General features: G+C 40.2%; 1 protein-coding gene across 1 annotated transcript; it reads left to right on the forward strand.

Annotated features, from left to right (window-relative positions):
* NUDT21 (nudix (nucleoside diphosphate linked moiety X)-type motif 21) lies at positions 145–19,848 on the forward strand. Its single transcript, NM_001244247.1, is given in 7 exon segments — positions 145–372; positions 4,398–4,598; positions 5,520–5,583; positions 11,120–11,209; positions 16,403–16,478; positions 17,425–17,539; positions 19,562–19,848. Coding segments are annotated over 7 exon segments (684 nt in total). The 5' UTR covers positions 145–256; the 3' UTR covers positions 19,584–19,848.

The following is a 21,232-nucleotide window of genomic DNA, read 5'->3' on the forward strand; positions in this document are numbered from 1 at the left end:
AATAGGAGCGCCAGATATTGCGGCCATCCCACCAGCGATTGGCTCAGTGGTGCTCGGTCGGGCAGGCCACCGCCTCTCTACTTCCTGCCGCCAGATGCTTCGGGTTCACTTCCGGCGTACGTACGCCTCCTCTTGTGCTCGCTTGTTAATGGCGGGCGGCGGCTGCTGAGTGGGACGCTGAGGACCGCTGCCCGCACAGGAAAAGTCTCCCTGCCTCCCTCTTTCCGCTCGCTGCTAGTACCGGGAGCTCGCTAGCATGTCTGTGGTGCCGCCCAATCGCTCGCAGACCGGCTGGCCCCGGGGGGTCAACCAGTATGGCAACAAGTACATCCAGCAGACCAAGCCCCTCACCCTGGAGCGCACCATCAACCTGTAAGTGTGGCATGGCCCTAGCACGCTGCCTGGTCGGCATCACCTTCCTCGTGAGCTCTCCTGGAGGCTTCAATTTTCTCCTTCCGGCGCGCCCCCGGCGGGCTCCGCGCCTCCTCACTATCCACACTCTAGCTCTGCGGGATGCGCCTTTCTAGTTCCCACAGGCTCCTTCCTCGCCCTCCAGCACCGCGGGACTTGAGTCCTACCTGAGAGGGTTTTCTCTTTTCTGAAAAGAAGGCTTATTCACGTGCCTCTGCAGTCATTGTAGGAGAAAAGCCTTTTGCCTTGAACTCGTTCTTTCCCCACCTCTCTGGAGATAACCAACCGCAAACCGTGGTTTTCTTTCTTCAGCACCATGTATTTGACATTGTTCTGAGTGTTTTATTTGGTATGCGTGGTGTAATGTAACGTCGTTTTTGCAGTTTTTCGCGTTACTCTAATAGTAAGCTTTCGAGATCTAGCTATAACGCGCGATTTCCTTTTTTTCCTCTTTTACTTTATTGCGGTTTAGCTCCTGGATATACCACATTTTATTCATGCCCTTAAGCATTCACATGTCCTTTTCTGCCGCAGCAACAGCATTCAAGCGCCCGAAAAGGACCCAACTTGGGAAGGTACTGGGGCTTTCATTGTGGTTGGACTTTCAGACCATGAAGACTAAAATGTAGCTTCAGAGAACCCGTTGTGGGCCGCATTTTATTTTCAGTATCTTTCTGTTTAAGCTCTTCAAGCCATTGCATTTCGAATTCACTCTGGAAAGTAATCTCACAGTGGCAGGGAATTGTGGCTCAAGAAATTATCAGTATATTAAAAAAAAATCATTTCTGAGAGTTTGGGAGGCACCATGGTGCTGACCCTAATGAAGGAAAACGGCCAGTTTATGCTGGTCAGTATTTAAAAGGTGCAAGGATTTACTGATACTGGTGTTTTGGTTGGACACTTTAGATTATTTCTGTTTTATATTCAAATAAACTTTCCTTCCTCAAAAGCTATTTGAAATTGAAAAGATGGTTATTGTTGTTTAATTTGTGTAAATAGGTGCCGGCTTGGAAATTTAGATAATAAAAATGTTGGGTTTATGAAATCTGAAATTTGTAGATTGTTATATATACATGTTAATTTTGTAGGTGTTAGATGTTAAAAGTAATAGCATTTAGGAGTTCCCATCGTGGCACAACGGAAACGAATTCGACTGGAAACCATGAGGTTTCGGGTTCCATCCCTGGCCTTGCTCAGTGGGTTAAGGATCTGGCGTTGCCATGAGCTGTGGTGTAGGTCACAGATGTGGCTCTGATCTGGCATTGCTGTGGCATAGGCCGGCAGCTGTAGCTCTGATTAGACCCTTAGCCTGGGAACCTCCATATGCCACGAGTGTGGCCCTAAAAAAGCAAAAATAATAATAGCATTTAAATTACATGTCACATTTTTAAAAAATCCTTATACTATTCCCATGAAGTGGAAAAGGCAAATGTTCTTTTAAAAAGTATGAAAGCACAACCTCTGTATTACTTTCAGTGGTAATTAAGGCTAGAACTCAAAGTTTACCCTTGATTTACTTTTTTTTTTTTTTTTTTTTTGTCTTTTTGCCATTTCTTTGGGCCGCTCCTGCGGCATATGGAGGTTCCCAGGCTAGGGGTCCAATCGGAGCTGTAGCCATTGGCCTATGCCAGAGCCACAGCAACGCGGGATCCGAGCCGGGTCTGCAACCTACACCACAGCTCACGGCAACGCCGGATCGTTAACCCACTGAGCAAGGGCAGGGACCGAACCCTCAACCTCATGGTTCCTAGTCGGATTCGTTAACCACTGCGCCACAACGGGAACTCCCTTGATTTACTTTGATTGCTGGATCAGTTCATATCAGGCCATCATATGGAAGACACTTGATGAAATGTTTTAATTTTTGCTCCATTAAGGTTAGGGATTGATGGATTTGCAGTACTTTTCCTTTCCTACATAAACACAGTAGTCAGAAGTGTGTTGTGAACTCAGTTCATCTGGGTGAGTAACGGTCTGAATTGAAAAGTTTTCTCTCCAGTATATTTTATTAGGAAATGTTGCATGAAATACTGCATGAATGCTTACTTTGTAGCAGGCAGTGGGCATAATAATGCTGGTTATAGTGGTGAGGAAGTTAGGTATAGTCCCTGCTTTACCAAGCTCACAGTATGATGGAAATAGTACATGTGTCTTGGGTTGGCACTCACAGCTGAAAATTCTTAAATTTCTTTCTTTCTTTTTTTTTTTTTTTTCTTTTTCTTTTGCTATTTCTTGGGCCGCTCCTGCGGCATATGGAGGTTCCCAGGCTAGGGGTTGAATCGAAGCTGTAGCCGCCGGCCTACACCACAGCCACAGCAATGCCGGATCCGAGCCGCGTCTGCAACCTACACCACAGCTCACGGCAACGCTGGATTGTTAACCCACTGAGCAAGGCAGGGACCGAACCACAACCTCATGGTTTCTGTTCAGATTCGTTAACCACTGCGCCACGACGGGAACTCTGAAAATTCTTAAATTTCATCTTGATGGCATCTCTTCATTGATGTGAGAGCTGGCTTTTGCAGTAGAGATGTGTTATAGCTATCTTTAATTCTTTCTAACTCAGATTGTGAGAACTAAATGTTAACATATACAAAGCATATTTAAAGTTGTGGGCACACAATGCTGTTTGGAATTGCTGTTGGTAATGACGACGGTGTGTCTACTGGAGATGTTCTTAAAATCTTACACTCTGGAAAAAGTGCATTTTAGTTATTTAGAGCTGCTTCACTTATGCATAGACTTTGGCTTCTGGAATTAAAAAGTAATTTTTAAAGTTTTGGCAGCTTTGATTTGTTCCCCTTTCCAGGATAGCTAATTAGATTAGTTATGTAGTTTCTGGCTTTTGATGCAAAGTGTTTTGATAGAACAGATATTTTGGGGATAGGCAGGTATGGCCAAAGCATTCTTACTCAAAGGTTTATAATCAAAGGCTCCTTACTGTAAGGCTTATGATTGAGGGGTTACAAGGTAGTTCATGTGATGAACTACAAATATGGGTTTTTAAACTACCTTTAAGGGGAAAAGTCTTTACTGGGCAAGAAGAAAATTGTCTTCAATATAAGTCATATTTGGAATTCTTGAGAGAGGAGAGACTGTTCAGATTACATCTGGTGGGCAGAAGATTCAAATGAGAAGGGAAGAAAAAGGTTACTGAATAGAATAAATGCAGAAGGCTGAAAGATCTCGAAGGGAAGGAAAAGTTCATCTGAAGAAGAAACGTACCAGAAAAGTCTGAAGATAGTTGACTGGGAGAAGTAGAAAATAACTGGAGAGATGATGGAAAGTGGTGGCTCAGTTTTTCAAAAAAGAGAGATTAGCCATTGGCACATGAAATTAATAGAATTTCTGATTAGATTAGTAGAAGAACCCAAGGGCACATCAGCCAGGTTGGCAGTGTTAGTATAGGTCCATAATTTAAAACCAGAGGATTACCTTTTTTTTAGATAGCCCCTCCTCTAAGCATTTAAGGGCTTTATGAATAGTGTGTATGCCTGAAAGTTCAGGTATGGAGTAAACAACTTGATCTAATGGAAGCTCTGGCTTTAGTGTCCAAAGATCTAGACTCTAATATTTTCTGTTTTGTTAACTTATTTTTTTTTTTTCTTTTGTCTTTTCTAGGGCCGCACCCGCGACATATGGAGGTTCCCAGCTAGGGGTCTAATCAGAACTGTAGCCATCAGCCTATGCCACAGCCACAGCAACGCCAGATCCTCGACCCACACCACAGCTCACAGCAATGCCGCATCCTTAACCCACTGAGCAAGGCCAGGGATCGAACCCGCAACCTCATGGTTCCTAGTCAGATTCGTTAACCACTGAGCCACGACGGGAACTTCTGTTAACTTATTATTTAACTTCAGACAAATCCTGTGTCTCTGAGTGCAGTATGTACACTTCTTACCATGGTTTTTTAATGTGTGGTTGGTATTCTGGTAAATTATGTTCTGCAGTTGTCATACTAGTTATTTGTCTTTGGATCATAGGTACCCTCTTACCAATTATACTTTTGGTACAAAAGAGCCCCTCTATGAGAAGGACAGCTCTGTTGCCGCCAGATTTCAGCGCATGAGGGAGGAATTTGATAAAATTGGCATGAGGAGGACTGTAGAAGGAGTTTTGATTGTCCATGAGCACCGGCTACCCCATGTGTTACTGCTTCAGCTGGGAACAACTTTCTTCAAATTGTAAGTGTCATTGGAAATTAACAGCTTTTAATAGGATTGCTGTTTTATGCAGCTTTGAAATAGTTTTAGCACTAAGTCACTTATCACAACAAACATTGCCGTTAATGGAGTTTTGTTGAGGGTGTTGGCCAATGGCATGCAGGAATCCCTAGGCCAGGGATCCAACCTGTGCCACAGAAGTGACAACACCAGAACCCTAACCTGCTAGGCCACCAGAGAACTCCATATGGAGTCTTCAGGGAAAAAAGTCATAAGGATTTTTTGCCTAACTAGAAATCTGCATGTTTCTATATATTGTTGATGCTAATGACTGAGCCTGATAGAAGCTTCTGGGAAACAAATTAGTCCAAGTTCAATTTCTAAGTGTCATTGTAGCATTACTAAGAACAATTGATACTATTTCTTTCCTAGGATGAATAGTGTTGCTATTCTTAAAATGGCTTATATTTTTATAGGTAATTGTTTAGTTTTCTCATTTAAGTTTAGAAATCTCTCAGTTTATGTATAGTCCACAACTGTTTGACCAGATTGTACTAAAGAATTCTCAAATGAGTTCTTGAAAAATGCCCCATTCTTCAGGTCTAGAGAGTGTGGGTCCACTGCTCTCTGGGCATTTCTAGTCTCCAGATGGCGTCCACGGAGAAAAGATTGGGATGGACTGCTTTCCAGCAGTTATATGATGTTTATGTAGCGGTATATATTTTTTCTGTTTAAAACTAGGGTTTGTGTACTGTTAGTCTGATAAATTAGCCTCATGAATTTGACTTTCTAGCACGTTCTTGACATTTGTTTGCTTTAATTGCTTTATCGTGTAACACTGAAATATGTGTTAAACAGTACTTCATAGAAATGATTATTGTGTCCTTCCTATGATCCCCAATTGTGTTAAGTTGGAAGCTGAAGTTGTTAACCTTTATACAGACCAGGTGGTGAGCTTAACCCAGGAGAAGATGAAGTTGAAGGACTAAAACGCTTAATGACAGAGGTATTTTTCAACTTAACTATTCTGACGATTTCGTTAATGTTCATCTAAATACCATCAACTTAATGCATAATCAGTTTTTTTGTGTCTTGTGAAAAGGATGGGTTTATTTATTTAGTTTTCAATAAATAAAACCTCAAAGTGTTAGTACAGTGTTTATTTTCTGAAAGTTTAACTTATACTTTATCTTAACATTATTTTTCATTGAAATGATGTGGCAGTCATGTTAATGAAATAGCATTTACTGAGTAGTGCTGCTAAACACTGTTCTAAGTGCTTTACATGCAGTAACTCCTTTAATCATTACAACAGCACTAGGAAGTAGGTACTGTTATTAATCCCATTTTATAGATAAGGAAACCATGGCACAGAGGGTTCAAATAACTTGTTTTATGTTATAAAGCTATTATGCCCTGAAGCTGGAGTTTTGAGTGCAGGTGGTTTTGTTCCAAAGTAGGTTTTAATAGACTTTTAACAAGAGAATGATTCCTGTTGTATACTTAATTCCATTTTTGAACATTCCTTTTAAGGCTTTACTCAAATTGTACTAGTTTTTAGAAGTCATTCTAACGTCTGCCTCTAAAGATATGGGGCCAAATGCATAGATGCTGGAGATTTTTGACATTATAGCTTGTATTCATTATTAAATAGTTTTCTTTTTTAGCATGCAGTCCCCACCCCCCCATTACAAACTAATATATATTCTGTGCAAAAACCTTGGCAAATGTAGAAAGTAGAGGGAGAGACAAAACTAAAATCACCTGTAGTCCTATCTCTTTGATCTACTGGTTTGCCTTTGTAGTATTTTTTAAATGTGTAAAAGCTTTTAAATATTGTACATATGGTAGTTATACTTACCCCAGCTTTTTCTCAAAACTCCACCAAAAAACAGTTAAGGTGTTTTAGAAGATAGAAATCCAGTAGTATTGAGGGAGTGCAAAATGAGACAGAAGCAAGAACAAATTTTTAGAAGCTGGAAAGCAGATGAGCAAATCATAACTGACCTAGCAGAAACCTCAGCACAGCAGAAGGGCAGTCAGGACCCAGCACTGCAGAACACCAGAAAGGCTACGGGGTTGGAGGTGCCTGGTGCCTGTGAGAGTGGAGGCTTGCATGAACTGAACACTGAATGGACTGGCAGTCTGTATAGGATGTGTTTATATACCTAAATTGTCCTTCCCAGTCTGTATATTTAGGCAAAGACTGGCTGCTGATGAATTCTCTATAGAGACTGAGTCAAAAAATACTAAGTAGTGAAAAAGTTGAGGTGAGGAGCATCAGTGTAAGTTTACATCTTGAATAGATGGACTTCTAGACTTCTAGGCAGTTAGAGTGTTAACTAGTTTTACATATGCCAGGCTGAAGGTTTTCCTTCTGGAGAAAGTGATTAATTCCAAAAAATACTCCAGATGATGGATAGATGATGTTTGGTCATCTTCCCAGAGAAATAGTCCTATCACTCATGCATACAGAGGTGACAATTAAGCATCTTATTGTTTTACCCTTAACAGTGAGCGGATTACCAAGTGTCACCACACTTTTGAAGAGAGTTTTTTTTTTTTTTTTTTTCCTTCTTTTTAGGGCCATACTCGTGACATATAAAGTTCCCAGGCTAGGGGTTGAATCAGAGCTATGGCTGCTAGCCTGTGCCACATCAACACAGGATCTGAGCTACATCTGTGGCCTACACCACAGCTCACAGCAACACCGGATCCTTAACCCACTGTGAAAGACCAGGGATTGAACCTGCATCCTCATGGTTACTAGTCGGGTTTGTAACCCGCTGAGCCACAGCAGGAACTCCCTGAAGAGAGCTTTGTAACAGGAGATCAAAAGAAGCAAAAAGAACTCAACAGAAACAGATAATTCAGTAATCAACAGAATTATGATTATGATTTTTTTCCTTCAATGGCCTCACCTATAGCATATGGAAGTTCCCAGGTCAGGGATTGAATCCGAGCTACAGCTGCAGCAATGCCAGATCCTTAACCCACTGTGACAGGCTGGGGATCAAACCTGCACCTCTGCAGCAGCCTGAGCCATTGCAGTTGGATTCTTAACGAACTGTGCTATAGACGGAACTCTGATTAATATTTTATTTATTTATTTATTTTTGCTTTTTAGAGCCTCACCTGTGGCATATGGAAGTTTCCAAGCTAGGGGTTTATTCACAGCTACAGTTGCTAACCTACACCACAGCCACAGCAATGCCAGATCTGAGTCTCTGACCTTCACCACAGGTCATGTCAACGCCAGATCCTTAACCCCACCAAGTTGGGCCAGGGATCGAACCTCCATCCTCATGGATGCTAAATCGGGTTTGTTACCACTGAGCCACAATAGGAATTCCTGATTAATATTCTTAATGTTGTAAAAGGAGATAACTGCTGACGTAGAACTGTGTGCCATTAGAAAAAACTCTATAGCCAATTAAGAAAAAAAAAAACTCATGAGTATTTGAAGGAAAAAAAAACTAGAATGAAAAATTCAGTGGAGAGTTAAAAGATTGAGTTGATGAAATTTTCCAGAAAGTAGAACAAAAAAAAATAGGTAAGAAAAGATAAAAATACTACATTGTAATAGAAGGGTCAATATAAAACTGTAGAAACAATAAGGGTCTAACTGTACAGCACAGGAAATTAATATCTTATGATAACCTATAATGGAAAAGAATTTGAAAAAAAAATAGATATATATGATGTATAACAGAATCACTTTGCTGTACACATGAAACATTGTAAATCAACTTAAATTTAAAAATACTAAGGAGTTCCCTGGTGGCCTAGTGGTTAAGGATTTGGCGTTGTCACTGCCGTGGTTCAGGTTCAATCTCTGGCCCCAGAACTTCTGCATGCTGCAGGCAAGGCCAAATATATATATATATATATGGACATATATATATGTAAACTGGATAAACAAAACAGAGGAAAGGGAATTAGCAAAGCAATAATTCAAGAAAATTTCCCAAACATAAATCATCAGTTTTCAGATTGAAAAAACCTATTGGCTTGCCCTCTATAATGAATGTTAAAAGATCTATGCAAAGACATAAAGTTTTAAATCAGTTAGACTAAAGAGAAAATCCTAAAAGCTTCCAAAGTTGGGGAGGAGGAATGAGGAGACATGGATTAAATACAAACATCAAAATCAGAAATGGCATTGACATCCCAGAAATAATACTGGAAGCTAAATGATCATGGAGCCTGCCTTTGTAAATCTGAAAGTACGTGATTTCTATTCTAGATTTTCCTGTCTAATCAAGCTGTATATCAAGTGTACAAGTAAAATAAAGTTTCTAGCCATACAGAGTTTCCATAAATGTGAAATCTCTCGATCTTTTCTTAGGAAGCTACTGGAAGGTATTCACCACCAAAAAGAATAAACAAAGAAGATACGGGATTCAGAATATAGAGAGGATCTGACTACACAGGAGAGGGGCCAAGGGAAGCCCTAGGCCTTCAGCTTGTGAGGGAGGGCTGAGCATCTACAGATTGCAGCATGATGATAGAAAAATGACTTAGGAAAAAAAACACTTGGTAGAATATTTGATACCTGAATTGAGAAGAAATTTAAGTTCTTGTGGAGAATGTGGGGATGAGTTAGTGATAGTGAATTGAATGGAACAGTTGTTATTTCCAAAGAAAAGGTTGTACAAGTAGGGAAATATAATTTACTAAATGCTCTGTTGCATCTGATTCACCAAGTCATATTAATTTTAATACTGAATATTGACTTAAATATTGATAAATGGGTGTGTGGTAGAAGAGAAAGTATGAGTGGTGGATATGGTTTTAAGATCTAAATTCTCATCCTTAGTAGAGGGTCTCTTTTTTTTTTTTTTTTTTTTTTAAATGAAAAGCAATCAAGAAATGGTCCTAAAAGAATGTGTTAAAAATGTAGCTAGAGTACCTGACAAATACTATGTAGGCCAGGTGGTCAAGGTTAACATGAGTGATTGATAGAAGATACCCTTGCAGTGATAGGATAAGAATGAAACTTTACCTCTGTGATTTTACTTCCCAGATCCCCCCAAATCCATAATCCCAGTTTAATTGAGGGACATTATATTAAATACCTAACTAGTATTTCTCCAAACTGTCCATCAAGATTGTCAAAAAAAAGGAAAGTCTAACAAACTGTCAGTTTAGAGGAGCTAAAGGAGAAATGACAAATGTCATATCTTCAGCGGTAAAATTAAGGTTATCTGATTAAAATATGTATTTCAGTTGATATTAAGATATCAGTTTGGGTTTATTAGTTGTGCCAAATGTGCTATCTTAGTGTAAGAGGCTAAGTAATAGGGAAAACTGGGTGTGGGGTATATGGAAAGTCTCTGTACCATCTTTCAGCTTTTCTGTAAATCTAAAACTGGGACAGACCATTTATTTAAGAACAAGAATGCTTTGGAGTTCCCGTTGTGGCGCAGTGGTTAACGAATCTGACTAGGAACCATGAGGTTGAGGGTTCGATCCCTGGCCTTGCTCAGTGGGTTAAGGATCCGGTGTTGCCGTGGGGTGTGATGTAGGTCGCAGACGTGGCTTGGATCCCGCGTCGCTGTGGCTCCGGCGTAGGCCGGCAACTACAGCTCTGATTGGACTCCTAGCCTGGGAGCCTCCATATGCCGCAGGAGCGGCCCTAAAAAAGGCAAAAAGACAAAAAAAAAAAAAAAAGCTTTTAAAAATAGGGAGTTCCCATCATGGCTCAGTGTTACTGAACCTGACTAGTATCCATGAGGACGCCAGTTCGATCCCTGGCCTTGCTCAGTGGGTTTGGGATCTGGCGTTGTGAGCCGTTGTATAGGTCGCAGATGCGGCTTGGATCCTGTGTTGCTGTGTCTGTACTGTAGGCTGGCAGCTGTAGCTCTTCTTCGACCCTTAGTCTGGGAACCTCCATATGCTGCAGGTGTGGCCCCAAAAAGACCAAAAAAAAAAAAAAAAAAAAAAAAAATAGAGTCAGATATCCAGGGGAAAAACAGCTAAATGTTGAACCAGTGGGAATGGTGAAGTGGGACAGCAAACTGCCCTTTCTTATTGTGAACTTCGTAGAACCATTTTTGACTACTTAAAATATATAGAGCATGGCTTTGATTAAAATAATTTGTTTAAATCTTGTGCTATACAGACTTAATAGAAATGAAAATTGTGAATTTTGCCCAGTTATTTCTATTATGTGGTTAGACAAATGATTTATAGAAACTATAGTTTTGATTCTAGAAAAAAACTGCTGTGTGCCATTAACTAATGTAGGTAAATGATCACCTTTGGCTTTCCCTGCAAAGCCAGGGCATAACAACAGATTTGTTGGTCCTCTATGGTTATGTTGATGCTAGATTGCCAATTTTGAACTAATGGTATATGTCTTGGGCGGAGTGACACAGATAATAAACAGCAAACAAGTTATAGAAAGGAAATCCGTATGGGAGTCGTATTAGCCATTAGTCTCTGTTAGGAGTGCTGCCAAAAATATTTTCTTCACTGAAGGATACTCATGGATATATATATGTTTAGTTGTTTACTGGCTGTATCTTTGTGTGTGACAGATACTGGGTCGTCAAGATGGAGTCCTGCAAGACTGGGTCATTGATGATTGCATTGGTAACTGGTGGAGACCAAATTTTGAACCTCCTCAGGTCAGTGTTCAGTTATTTTTGCTGGGCATTTGGGGAAGTAGGAAGCTGATTTAATTCTATTCTCATAGTAGAATTTGACTTGAAATTTCCTTTTCTCCCTTTTTAATTTAAATTTAAAAATTAAAAGACAAGCATTTTTTTCTTTTAAAGGAAAATTTCAAAAATATACAAAAGTAAAATAGTAAAAGTAAATGAATCCCATTACCTGTCATTCACAGTCAGTGGTTAACAATTCATGGTCATGGAGTTCCCGTCGTGGTGCAGTGGTTAACGAATCCAACTAGGAACCATGAGGTTGCGGGTTCGATCCCTGCCCTTGCTCAGTGGGTTGACCAAAAAAAAAAAAAATTCATGGTCAAACTTTACCAACCCTATGCCCATACTGCTCCATTCCCACTGCCCTTACCTTGGGTTATTTTGAGGCAAATCCTCCAAAAAGTGTAAATTGTAAGTATTTTATTTTTTTATTTTCTTTTTTGTCTTTTTGCCATTTCTTGGGCCACTCCCGCGGCATATGGAGGTTCCCAGGCTAGGGCTCGAATCAGAGCTGTAGCCGCCAGCCTATGCCAGAGCCACAGCAACGCGGGATCCGAGCCGTGTCTGCAAACTACACCACAGCTCACGGCAACGCCGGATCTTAACCCACTGAGCAAGGCCAGGGATCGAACCCACAACCTCATGGTTCCTAGTCAGATTCGTTAACCACTGAGCCACGACGGGAACTCCAGAATTGTAAGTATTTTAATAGGCATCTCTAAAAGGTAAGGATCTTTTTAAAACATAACCATAGTACTATAATTGTCATACTAAAAATAAATCCACAATATCATTGTATGTAGTCAGTGTTCATGTATCCCTGGTACTTTCAAATTTTTATTTTATTTTTGTAATTTTTTTGAGTTGGGGATAGGTTGGCTCCTTGTCTTTCTTTTTTTCCTGGTAATTGTTCGTGAAAATAGATCATTTAAATTCCTTAGTGTTTCCATTGAGGATTGTGCCCACCCCCCACTCACTCCTTTATTGGATACATAGCTTTTTCTCCTCAATGTCCTATAAATTGGTAGTTAGATCAAGACATAGGGTTTGGGGGGTTCCCATTGTGGCTCAGCAGGCTAAGAACCCGACATAGGCGTTCCCATTGAGTGGCTCAGTGGAAACAAATCTGACTAGTATCCATGAGGACACAGGCTTGATCTCTGGCCTTGCTCAGTGGGTTAAGGATCCGGCTTTGCCGTGAGCTGTGATGTAGTTTGCAGATGCAGCTTGAATCTGGTGTAGCTGTGGTGTAGGCCGGTGGCTATAGCTCCAATTTGACCCCTACCCAGGGAACCTCCATATGCTGTAGGGGCGGCTCTAAAAAGCAAAAAAAAAAAAAGAAAGAAAGAGGAACCCGACATGGTGTCTGTAAGGATGCTGGTTCAATCCCTGGCCTTGTTCAGTGGATAGAGGATCTGCTGTTGCCACAGGCCGCAGCATAGGTCACTGATGCAGCTCAGACTGGCATTACTGTGGCTGTGGCATAGGCCAGTGACTGTGGCTCCAATTCGACCCCTAACCTGGGAACTTCTCATGCCGCAGGTGCAGCCCTAAATAGATGCACAGAAAAAAAGAGACAGGCTCAGTTTTGGGGGGAGGGAGGTACAAGGCTTGCCATTGGGGGGTATATTATTTATCTATTGCTATATATGTACTGCCCCAAAGTTTAGCAGCCTAAAACAGCAGACATTGTCTTAGTTTCTCAGGGTCAGGCATCTGGGAGCTGCTCAGCTGAGTGGTCCTGTCAAGTTCTCAGCTGGGGATTGCATTATCTCAAGGCTGGCCTAAGGCTGAGTTATCTTATCCCAACGTCACACATGTATTTGTCAGCAGACCTCTCAGTTCCTCCTGGGCTGTTGGTCTGAAGGCTTCAGCTCCTTGTTGGCTGTTGACTGAAGGCCTCCTCATTTGCCATGAGAACATCACCATAGGGCAACTCCCAGTAAGAGAGCTGGCTTCCCCCAGAATGTGATCTAAGAGATAGAGACAGTGCCCAAGTAGGAAGCTACAGTTTGTTATAACCTAATCTTGGCAGTGACATACCATCACTTCTGCTTTTGGTCACACAGACCAACATAGTACATTGTGGGAGGAGGGGAATGCACAAAGGTGTGGATACCAGGAGGCAGGGACCACTGTGGGGGTCTTCTTAGAGCCTGGCTACCACAGGTGGTAGCATGGACTTCTGTCAGGAATTTTATAATGTCTAGTTGTCTTTTTTGTAATGTTAATAGCTCATGGATAATAGTTTCCTAGATCTATTAATTCATTAGGATGTTAATCCTTTTGTAAAGAGAAACTTATCAGCTGGTTACTCTGAGGTTTAGTTTGTATAGGGAAGAATAGATGCTTCTTTTCATCTGCTTACCAATGTTCAGAAGAATGAGTTAATTTCTTAGCATCCTTCAAAGGCTTGACTTTATTCAGAAAGAGAATAAGACTTGGGTGCAGATGGATTGTTTGAGAGGTGATCCCAGGAAATAACAAAGTGCAAGGAAGGGGAGACGAGAAGTAGCGGAAGTCAAAATGGTACATAATTGATCTTATTACATCCGTGGGTAACTGGATTGATCCTGCTGTGGACCATGAGGAACCATGTGCAGTGCACCTCAGAATTGCCCATTGGAAGGATGAGAGACTGAGGACGTCCATCTCACTGGATGAGGGGTGTAATCACTCCCTTGCACTTTTGTGATGAGAAAATTTCCAGGGCGTTGGAAATGCTTTGAGGATGAAAAGCAAGAGTGGGACAGTGGCAGCAAGCAAGGGAGCTTCCTAGCACTTTCAAGCACAGCCTCCCTGAAATCTAGGGTGGGATGAGAATCTGTTGAGAAGCGCAAAACATGTTTCAGTACCTTTTAAAGTGTCCTTTGACCTCCATGGATTTAAATATGTTTGATGTGTATTAATCTATTGTAATGATTGATAATGTTACTGATGTGCACATTTTCCTGTCTTTGACTAATGGGTGCCTTTGTAAGTTAGATCCTGAGTTCTTTTGACAAGGTTCGATGACTTCTGATAGCTTCTTTGTATGAGAGGATGTTCCAGCTCTGGAATTGCACAAAATATCAGCCAAGCAAAAGATTGTGCTTGTTCTGTCTGTCGTCTCCTGACTCTGCTGTATTGAGGGATAGGAAGAGAAGGTGCTATGGCAGCTGGTGCTCGTGCTCACTACCTGAGAATTTTCTTGGCTTTAAGAAAGTATAATTTTGGGAAGTTCCCATTGTGGTGCAGCGGAAATGAATCCGGCTAGGAACCATGAGGTTGTAGGTTCGATTCCTGGCCTTGCTCAGTGGGTTAAGGACCCAGGAGTTGCCATGAGCTGTAGTGTATGTCACAGATTCGGCTCGGATCTGGCGTTGCTGTGGTTGTGGTGTAGGCCGGCAGCTGTAGTTCTCATTTGACTCCTAGCCTGGAAATGTCCTTATGTTGCAGGATCGGCCCTAAAAAACAAAAAAACGAAAGTATAATTTTGTCTGAAAGTAGTGAAGTTCCTGGTTCAAAGATAGTACAATTATTGTAAACTTTTCTTTGGTTTCTTAAACATTCCTTGATCTAACTGGAAGATGCTCAGTAATAATACTGTTTTCCAGGATGCTTTCTGAGTACCTTCATTTATCTCTGCCATAGTTCTTAATTCACTGAACCCTAAGTTTGGCTCTGATAGTGTAAGATATGACCTAACGGTTGTGTGTTTGTTTAGTGAACTTGGACTAGTTCAGTGTCAGTAGGAAGAGAGCATGATACCACCCCCCTGGTCTTTTTGTATAAAGTGCAGTTGACTTAAATACCAAGATGAGGTATAGAAAAGAAAGGCTTAAATGAAAAGGAACATATGGCCTTGAGTAGAAGGAAATTGGGGTAACAGCTGGGCACTGGTTTGGTCATGGTTTGAGAACTTTGGTTGTATATAAACCATAGGTCTTTTTCAGCCAGTGCTGTTCAGGCTTACTTCTCACTTCTTTGTGTTGCTGCCAGTGTGCCTGGTTTTCATGATAGTGTAGGGTACCCACCTCCAAAGCCTGGGATAGCAGTCTCGATTCATTATTCCCTAGGGATAGCTTGGTATATCATTCTAACCAGAACACTGATTAGGTGCCATTGGGATGGCATAGTGGGAAGTAACATAGGTTTTTATAGTTAGATCAAAGTTGGATGCATTCAGTTGAATCCTGGCATGATTGCTTAGCCGTGTCATCTTGGAAAAGATACTTAGCCTCTCTGTGCAAATTCCTTACATAAAATGGGGGTGATAATACCTCTTTGGCAGCCTGTTTTTATCCTTCTTTTCCAATATTCATGCCTATTTTCGGCACTTTTTGATTACCTTGCCCTCAAATACTTGAAAATAAAAGTAGACTTTTCTGAATATATTATGGGGAGATGTAGGAAAGGTTTCATTATATTCACATGGTAGAACAAAAAAAACTCTATCTTGGACTTTTAGAATTCTCTATGTTAAAATTCTTTTGTAGGAAGCAACCTTCCCTCTCTAATTCTCTTCGTCCTTTAAGTTCTCCAGAGTATTTTCTCCTTTTCGCAGGCTGTTTGACTTTGTCCTGCTGAAAAAGACTGCTCATCTGGTGTTCCCGCAGCATGTGTCCTGTGTGCGTGTGTGCTTGTTCTGGGAACAGATGTCCTGTCAAATAGCTCACAGGCTATATTGAAACTTTTAATATTTTAAACATGTCTACATCAGGAGTCAAAAATTTTAACTTTTGATATATTTTAAAAGACAACTTTTATTTAAAACATTAATATCAAACTTCATTGTATCTTAAATTTCTCAAGCTATAAATCCGTGTCTATATATTTGTCTTAAATGGTTGAATGGTTTACTACTTGATACTTCATTTTATTAAAGCCTTTCTTTATTAGTGCCTCTGTTAAGTACCAGATGCTGGTAAAGGGAAGACTGGAACGGATTCTGCTTCTCCCAGCAGTTTACACTGTATTGGGGAATAAACATGTAAGAAATAAATGAAGTCATGGGATACCTGTTAAAGTAAAAATGTGTTGTGATAGTGAGGAACCTGGTCTCAGAGGGCTCATATTTGAGCCTAACGTCTGAAATGAGGGAAGGTGGTAGATGGAGGCATGGGAGATAAAAGGGATGGCTTGGCAACTATGAGTAATTCTCTTTTGTTATTTTAGTATCCATATATTCCTGCACACATTACAAAACCTAAGGAACATAAGAAGTTGTTTTTGGTTCAGCTTCAAGAGAAAGGTAAGTTATTTTGGTTTTAAAGTCAGCCATCTAAAATCTTCTGTAGTTTGACTTTAAGAATACCTCTGTTTTGTGTTTTCTCCAAGTTCCTTGGATTTGAGGATTTATTGTAAAACTAAAAACATGTACCAATTTTGTACAGAATTACCTAGTTTTTCTTTGATGTGCAAGTCATATTTACAGGGGGGTGGGGAAAATAAGTACCTAGAGCCTAAAATAATAGATTATAGTATTTATTATATTACCAGAATATATTACCGGATTATAGTAGATAGCTGCTTGTATTTATTGTCACATTGTGATAAATTGAAAATTTTAGGAGACATATGAATTGTTGGAGTTTTTTAAAATATCTTTAGCAGTGTTGTGCATATTAACAAATAATTACTCCACTTCTTTTATAATACTTTTCAAATGGGATTCAAATTAAGAATTTCCTGGCAGCCTGTTAGGTTAAGGATCTGGCGTTATCACTGCTGTGGCTCTGTTTACTGTTGTGGCACAGGTGCAGTCCCTGGATTTGGAACTTCCACAAGCCTCAGGCTCAGCCAAAACCAAACCAAACCAAAAAAAAAAATCTAAAATAAATTAGAAGCTCAGGAGTCTTCTCCCATTTCTCTCGAGGCCAGCACTCAAGGTGCTTTTGGTTGTTAAAAGCATGGATCTCTTTAGAGAAACAGTTTCAGAGCTGTGACTATGAACTTTACTTAAAAGGCACAACCAGGAGTTCCTGTCGTGGCACAGCAGAAACAAACCTGACCAATATCCATGAGGACACAGGTTCGATCCCTGGCCTTGCTCAGTGGGTTAAGGATCGGGCATTGACATGAGCTGTGATCATAGACACAAAAGTTTCTCAAATATAAAATTGGTAATTACTAGTGAAATAGAAGCAGGAGTTATGTAAGAAATTACAGAAAATGAATACTGTTTTATTTTATTTTAGCCTTATTCGCAGTCCCTAAAAATTACAAGCTGGTTGCTGCACCACTGTTTGAACTGTATGACAATGCACCCGGATATGGACCCATCATTTCTAGTCTCCCTCAGCTTTTGAGCAGGTATGGAAAGTTGGATATTTTGTGGTTGAGTCATCCGAACTGCCAGATTTAAAATAATCCAGGTCACTTGAGAAGGGAGAATTCAAAAACTTTGGTCTTGGAGTTCCCTTCGTGGCTCAGTGGTTAACGAACCTGACTAGGAACCATGAGGATGCCAGTTTGATCCCTGGCCTCACTCAGTGGGTTAAGGATCTGGCATTGCTGTGAGCTGTGGTGTAGGTTGCAGGTGAGGCTTGTATCCCACGTTGCTTCGGCTGTGGCGTGGGCCGGTGGCTGCAGCTCCACTTAGACCCCTAGCCTGGGAAGTTCCAGATGCTGTGGGTGCAGCCCTAAAAAGACAAACAAAAAAACACAAAAAAGGAAAACTTTGGTTTTGAAGGAAACCGAGACAGTAGGTGGATCTTTAGGTCTTGTGCAGATTCAGCCAAAGATTAAATATAACTGTGTCCTCAGACCCTAAAAGTTATATTATGACATTCTGGTATTTGTGTATCTGTTCTTTCCCAAGTCCACTGTTCTCCACAGTTAAGTTTGAAGTCTTCATTCATAGAAGCTATGGTAGGAGTTCCTGTTGTGGTGCAGTGGAAATGAATCCAGTTGGTATCCTTGAGGATATGAGTTTGATCCCTGGCCTTGCTCAGTGGGTTAAGGATCCTGTGTTGCCATGAGCTGTAGTGTAGGTTGCAGACTCTGATCTGACATTGCTGTGGCTGTAGCCCCGATTCGACCCCAAGCCTGGGAACCTCCATATGCCTCGGGTGCGGCCCTAAAAAGACAAAAAAAAAAAAAAAGAATAAAGAAAAAAAAAATGTGGAGAATTGAATCTCTTGGTGTAATATGTACCCAGGTTTGGGCATGTGGGATTTAAGTCCTGAATTTTTACATAGAGGTTTGTTTGTTTTTTTGTTTTGTTTTTTGTTTTTTTATAAGCACAGATACAGTGATGAAAAGTGTGTCGGGTTGGTTTGTTTGTTTTAATTGACTTGTACTGGTTAAGGTCCTTGAGTTAATCACAGGTAGAAATTGGAGGATAACATAGTGGTTAAGAATATAGACTCTGGGAGTTCCCGTCGTGGCGCAGTGGTTAACGAATCCGACTAGGAACCATGAGATTGCGGGTTCGGTCCCTGCCCTTGCTCAGTGGGTTAACGATCCGGCGTTGCTGTGAGCTGTGGTGTAGGTTGCAGACGCGGCTCGGATCCCGCGTTGCTGTGGCTCTGGCGTAGGCCGGTGGCTGCAGCTCCGATTTGACCCCTAGCCTGGGAACCTCCATATGCTGCGGGAGCAGCCCAAGAAATAGCTAAAAAGACAAAAAAAAAAAAAAAAAAAAAAAAAGAATATAGATTCTGTAGTCAGTGTTTGGATTTGAATTCCACCTTCAGTGCTTCCTAGCACTGTGACCTCTGACAAATGAATATACCTATTTCTTCATCTGTGAATGGGCATGGTTGTCCCAGCTTTGTAGAATTGTGTGGATCAAGTAGAATAGTGCATATGAAGTGCTTAGAATAGTGCCAGGCACCTGATAAGTGCTTAATAAATGTTAAGTAAAAAACAGTTTCAGTAGTGATTTTGGCTTTCTATGAAATTGGTCTTTCTACTTTGGTACAGTAATTAGATTCCATCTTTTGCTCCTCTACTTTGGCCTGCTGATGGATTACAAGTTGAAGTACGGGATATGAAAAAAGTCATATTAATTTATTTAAGCTCTACCAGTCAGGTATCAAGAGCTGTATTGAGTTGTCAGAATACAATGATATTAAACCTTTTCCTTCCCTCAAGGAAAGTGGATGTCAGCTTTACAATTTACACCCTTAAATTTTTTTAAATTTTAAATATTCAGCAGCACTGTTATTTAATGTGTAAGATCTGACAAGTTAAAGGAAAAGGTGGCTCTGTATAGAAAATGCCCAAAATGTCAAGGAAGGGTTGAAATGTCCAAGTAAATTTCTTTATCAACTTCGGTAGAAACTATGTAAATAATACTGTTTTAATAAAGATAGTGTTCTTTTTAAAATTCAGGTTCAATTTTATATACAACTGAATTCCTGCACAGCGGAGAAGTAAGAGAAGCCATCTCTGTGAGCACAGCTATACACAGTGTAGAATAAACATGCTAGTAAGGTGTTTTTGGTTTTCTCTTTTTCCCTATCCCTAAATTGCCACCTCCTTTCTGTTGTTTGAATAGTAAAGTTAATATGAAAAACTAGATTTTGGTGTAAGCAAATGTGATAATGCTTAATTTACTTTTGTTAAACTACTCATAACTTTTTTATACAACATTAAAGAAAGTGGACTTCTTTCTATTAGTTTTTTTGTTGTTTTGTTTTTTAATTTCACATTAAACTTGTAAAAATCTTACAGGCAAAGATGGATTTTCCCCCACTAGGCTGGTGAATGTTAAAGAGACAGTGGCAGGTCAATCAAGTTTATGGGCCTCTTGTTCCAATACCATCCTTGGCAATACACTCCAAGACTGTGGTACAGGTCTTTATGATGTGTATCTTCTGTTACTTTTGGAAATAAGATTTGCTTGGTCGAATCCAAAGTGCAACTCCTGTTTTTGCATGAATTTTACACTGTCAATGAGTTGTATTACAGCAGAACTTCCAGTGTATTGCTACCTGGTGGGTGTTATACTGGGATAGCCAAACCTTAGTTCACAAGCAGCAGACCTTAATTAGGCATATGGAAAACTATAAAAATTGACCAGGTCAGGGAAAGTCATGGGAATTAGTATAAAAGGCTGATCGAGGGCTCATTTTTGTTACCCCATTCCTCACATGGTGGGGGAATTCATTATTACTGCTGTTTTGAAATGATGTCTTTGTTATTAAGGTCATGGTAAAATGATGATCTTGAAATAAGTTTCTAAAAATAGGTCTGTTAAGTTTCCAACTCTTGGATTATAAACTTAGTTATTTCATGTGACATGTTATTTTATTCCATAGAGATAAAAATTTGGTTTTAACAGGTGACAAAAAGCCTTTTTGAAAGTATTTTGGTGAATTCCTGTTGTGGCTTACTGAGGTAAAAACCCGAACAGTATCCATGAAAATGTGGGTTCAATTCCTGGCCTCACTCAGGATCTGACATTGCTGCAAGCTGCAGCAGAGGCCACAGTACAGCTCGGATCTGGCGTGGCTGCGGTTGTGGTGTAGGCTAGCAGCTGTGGCTTTGATTCAACCCCTAGCCTGGGAACCTCCATATGCCGCAGGTAAGACCTTAAAAAGAAGAAAAAATACATATTTTTTGCAATGATCTGAATCAGAATTAAGTTTTGTCAGCCTAAGAGAAAAATACCAAATTAAAAAAAAAAAATCTTTTGAAAACACTGGATCAAATTTGAGGCCATAAATAATCTTTGGGCAAAAGAGTTTGCTGGCTGTGTTATTGCCTATCAGTATATTGTATATGCCTTATTGCAAACTGATGACTGTAGGTTTAAGGTAAAGGAAATCGTACAAGATGTATGTACTTAAAAGTACAAGAGATTGATACATTTATGTTTTTAATAGCTGGAAACGAACTTTTGATTAATTGTACATTTTTATGGTACTGATCACTGGGCTCTTCTGAATATTGGGTGATGTGAAAGATACATCACATATTTTTCCTTATTTAGACTTGAGAAAATCAAACCAAGAGCAACTGAGCAATTACATTTATAAACATTCAAGTTTATTTAGTTGA

The sequence above is a fragment of the Sus scrofa genome, chromosome 6 (genome assembly GCF_000003025.6).
Source record: "Sus scrofa isolate TJ Tabasco breed Duroc chromosome 6, Sscrofa11.1, whole genome shotgun sequence".
In the NCBI taxonomy this organism is placed as follows: Eukaryota; Metazoa; Chordata; class Mammalia; order Artiodactyla; family Suidae; genus Sus; species Sus scrofa.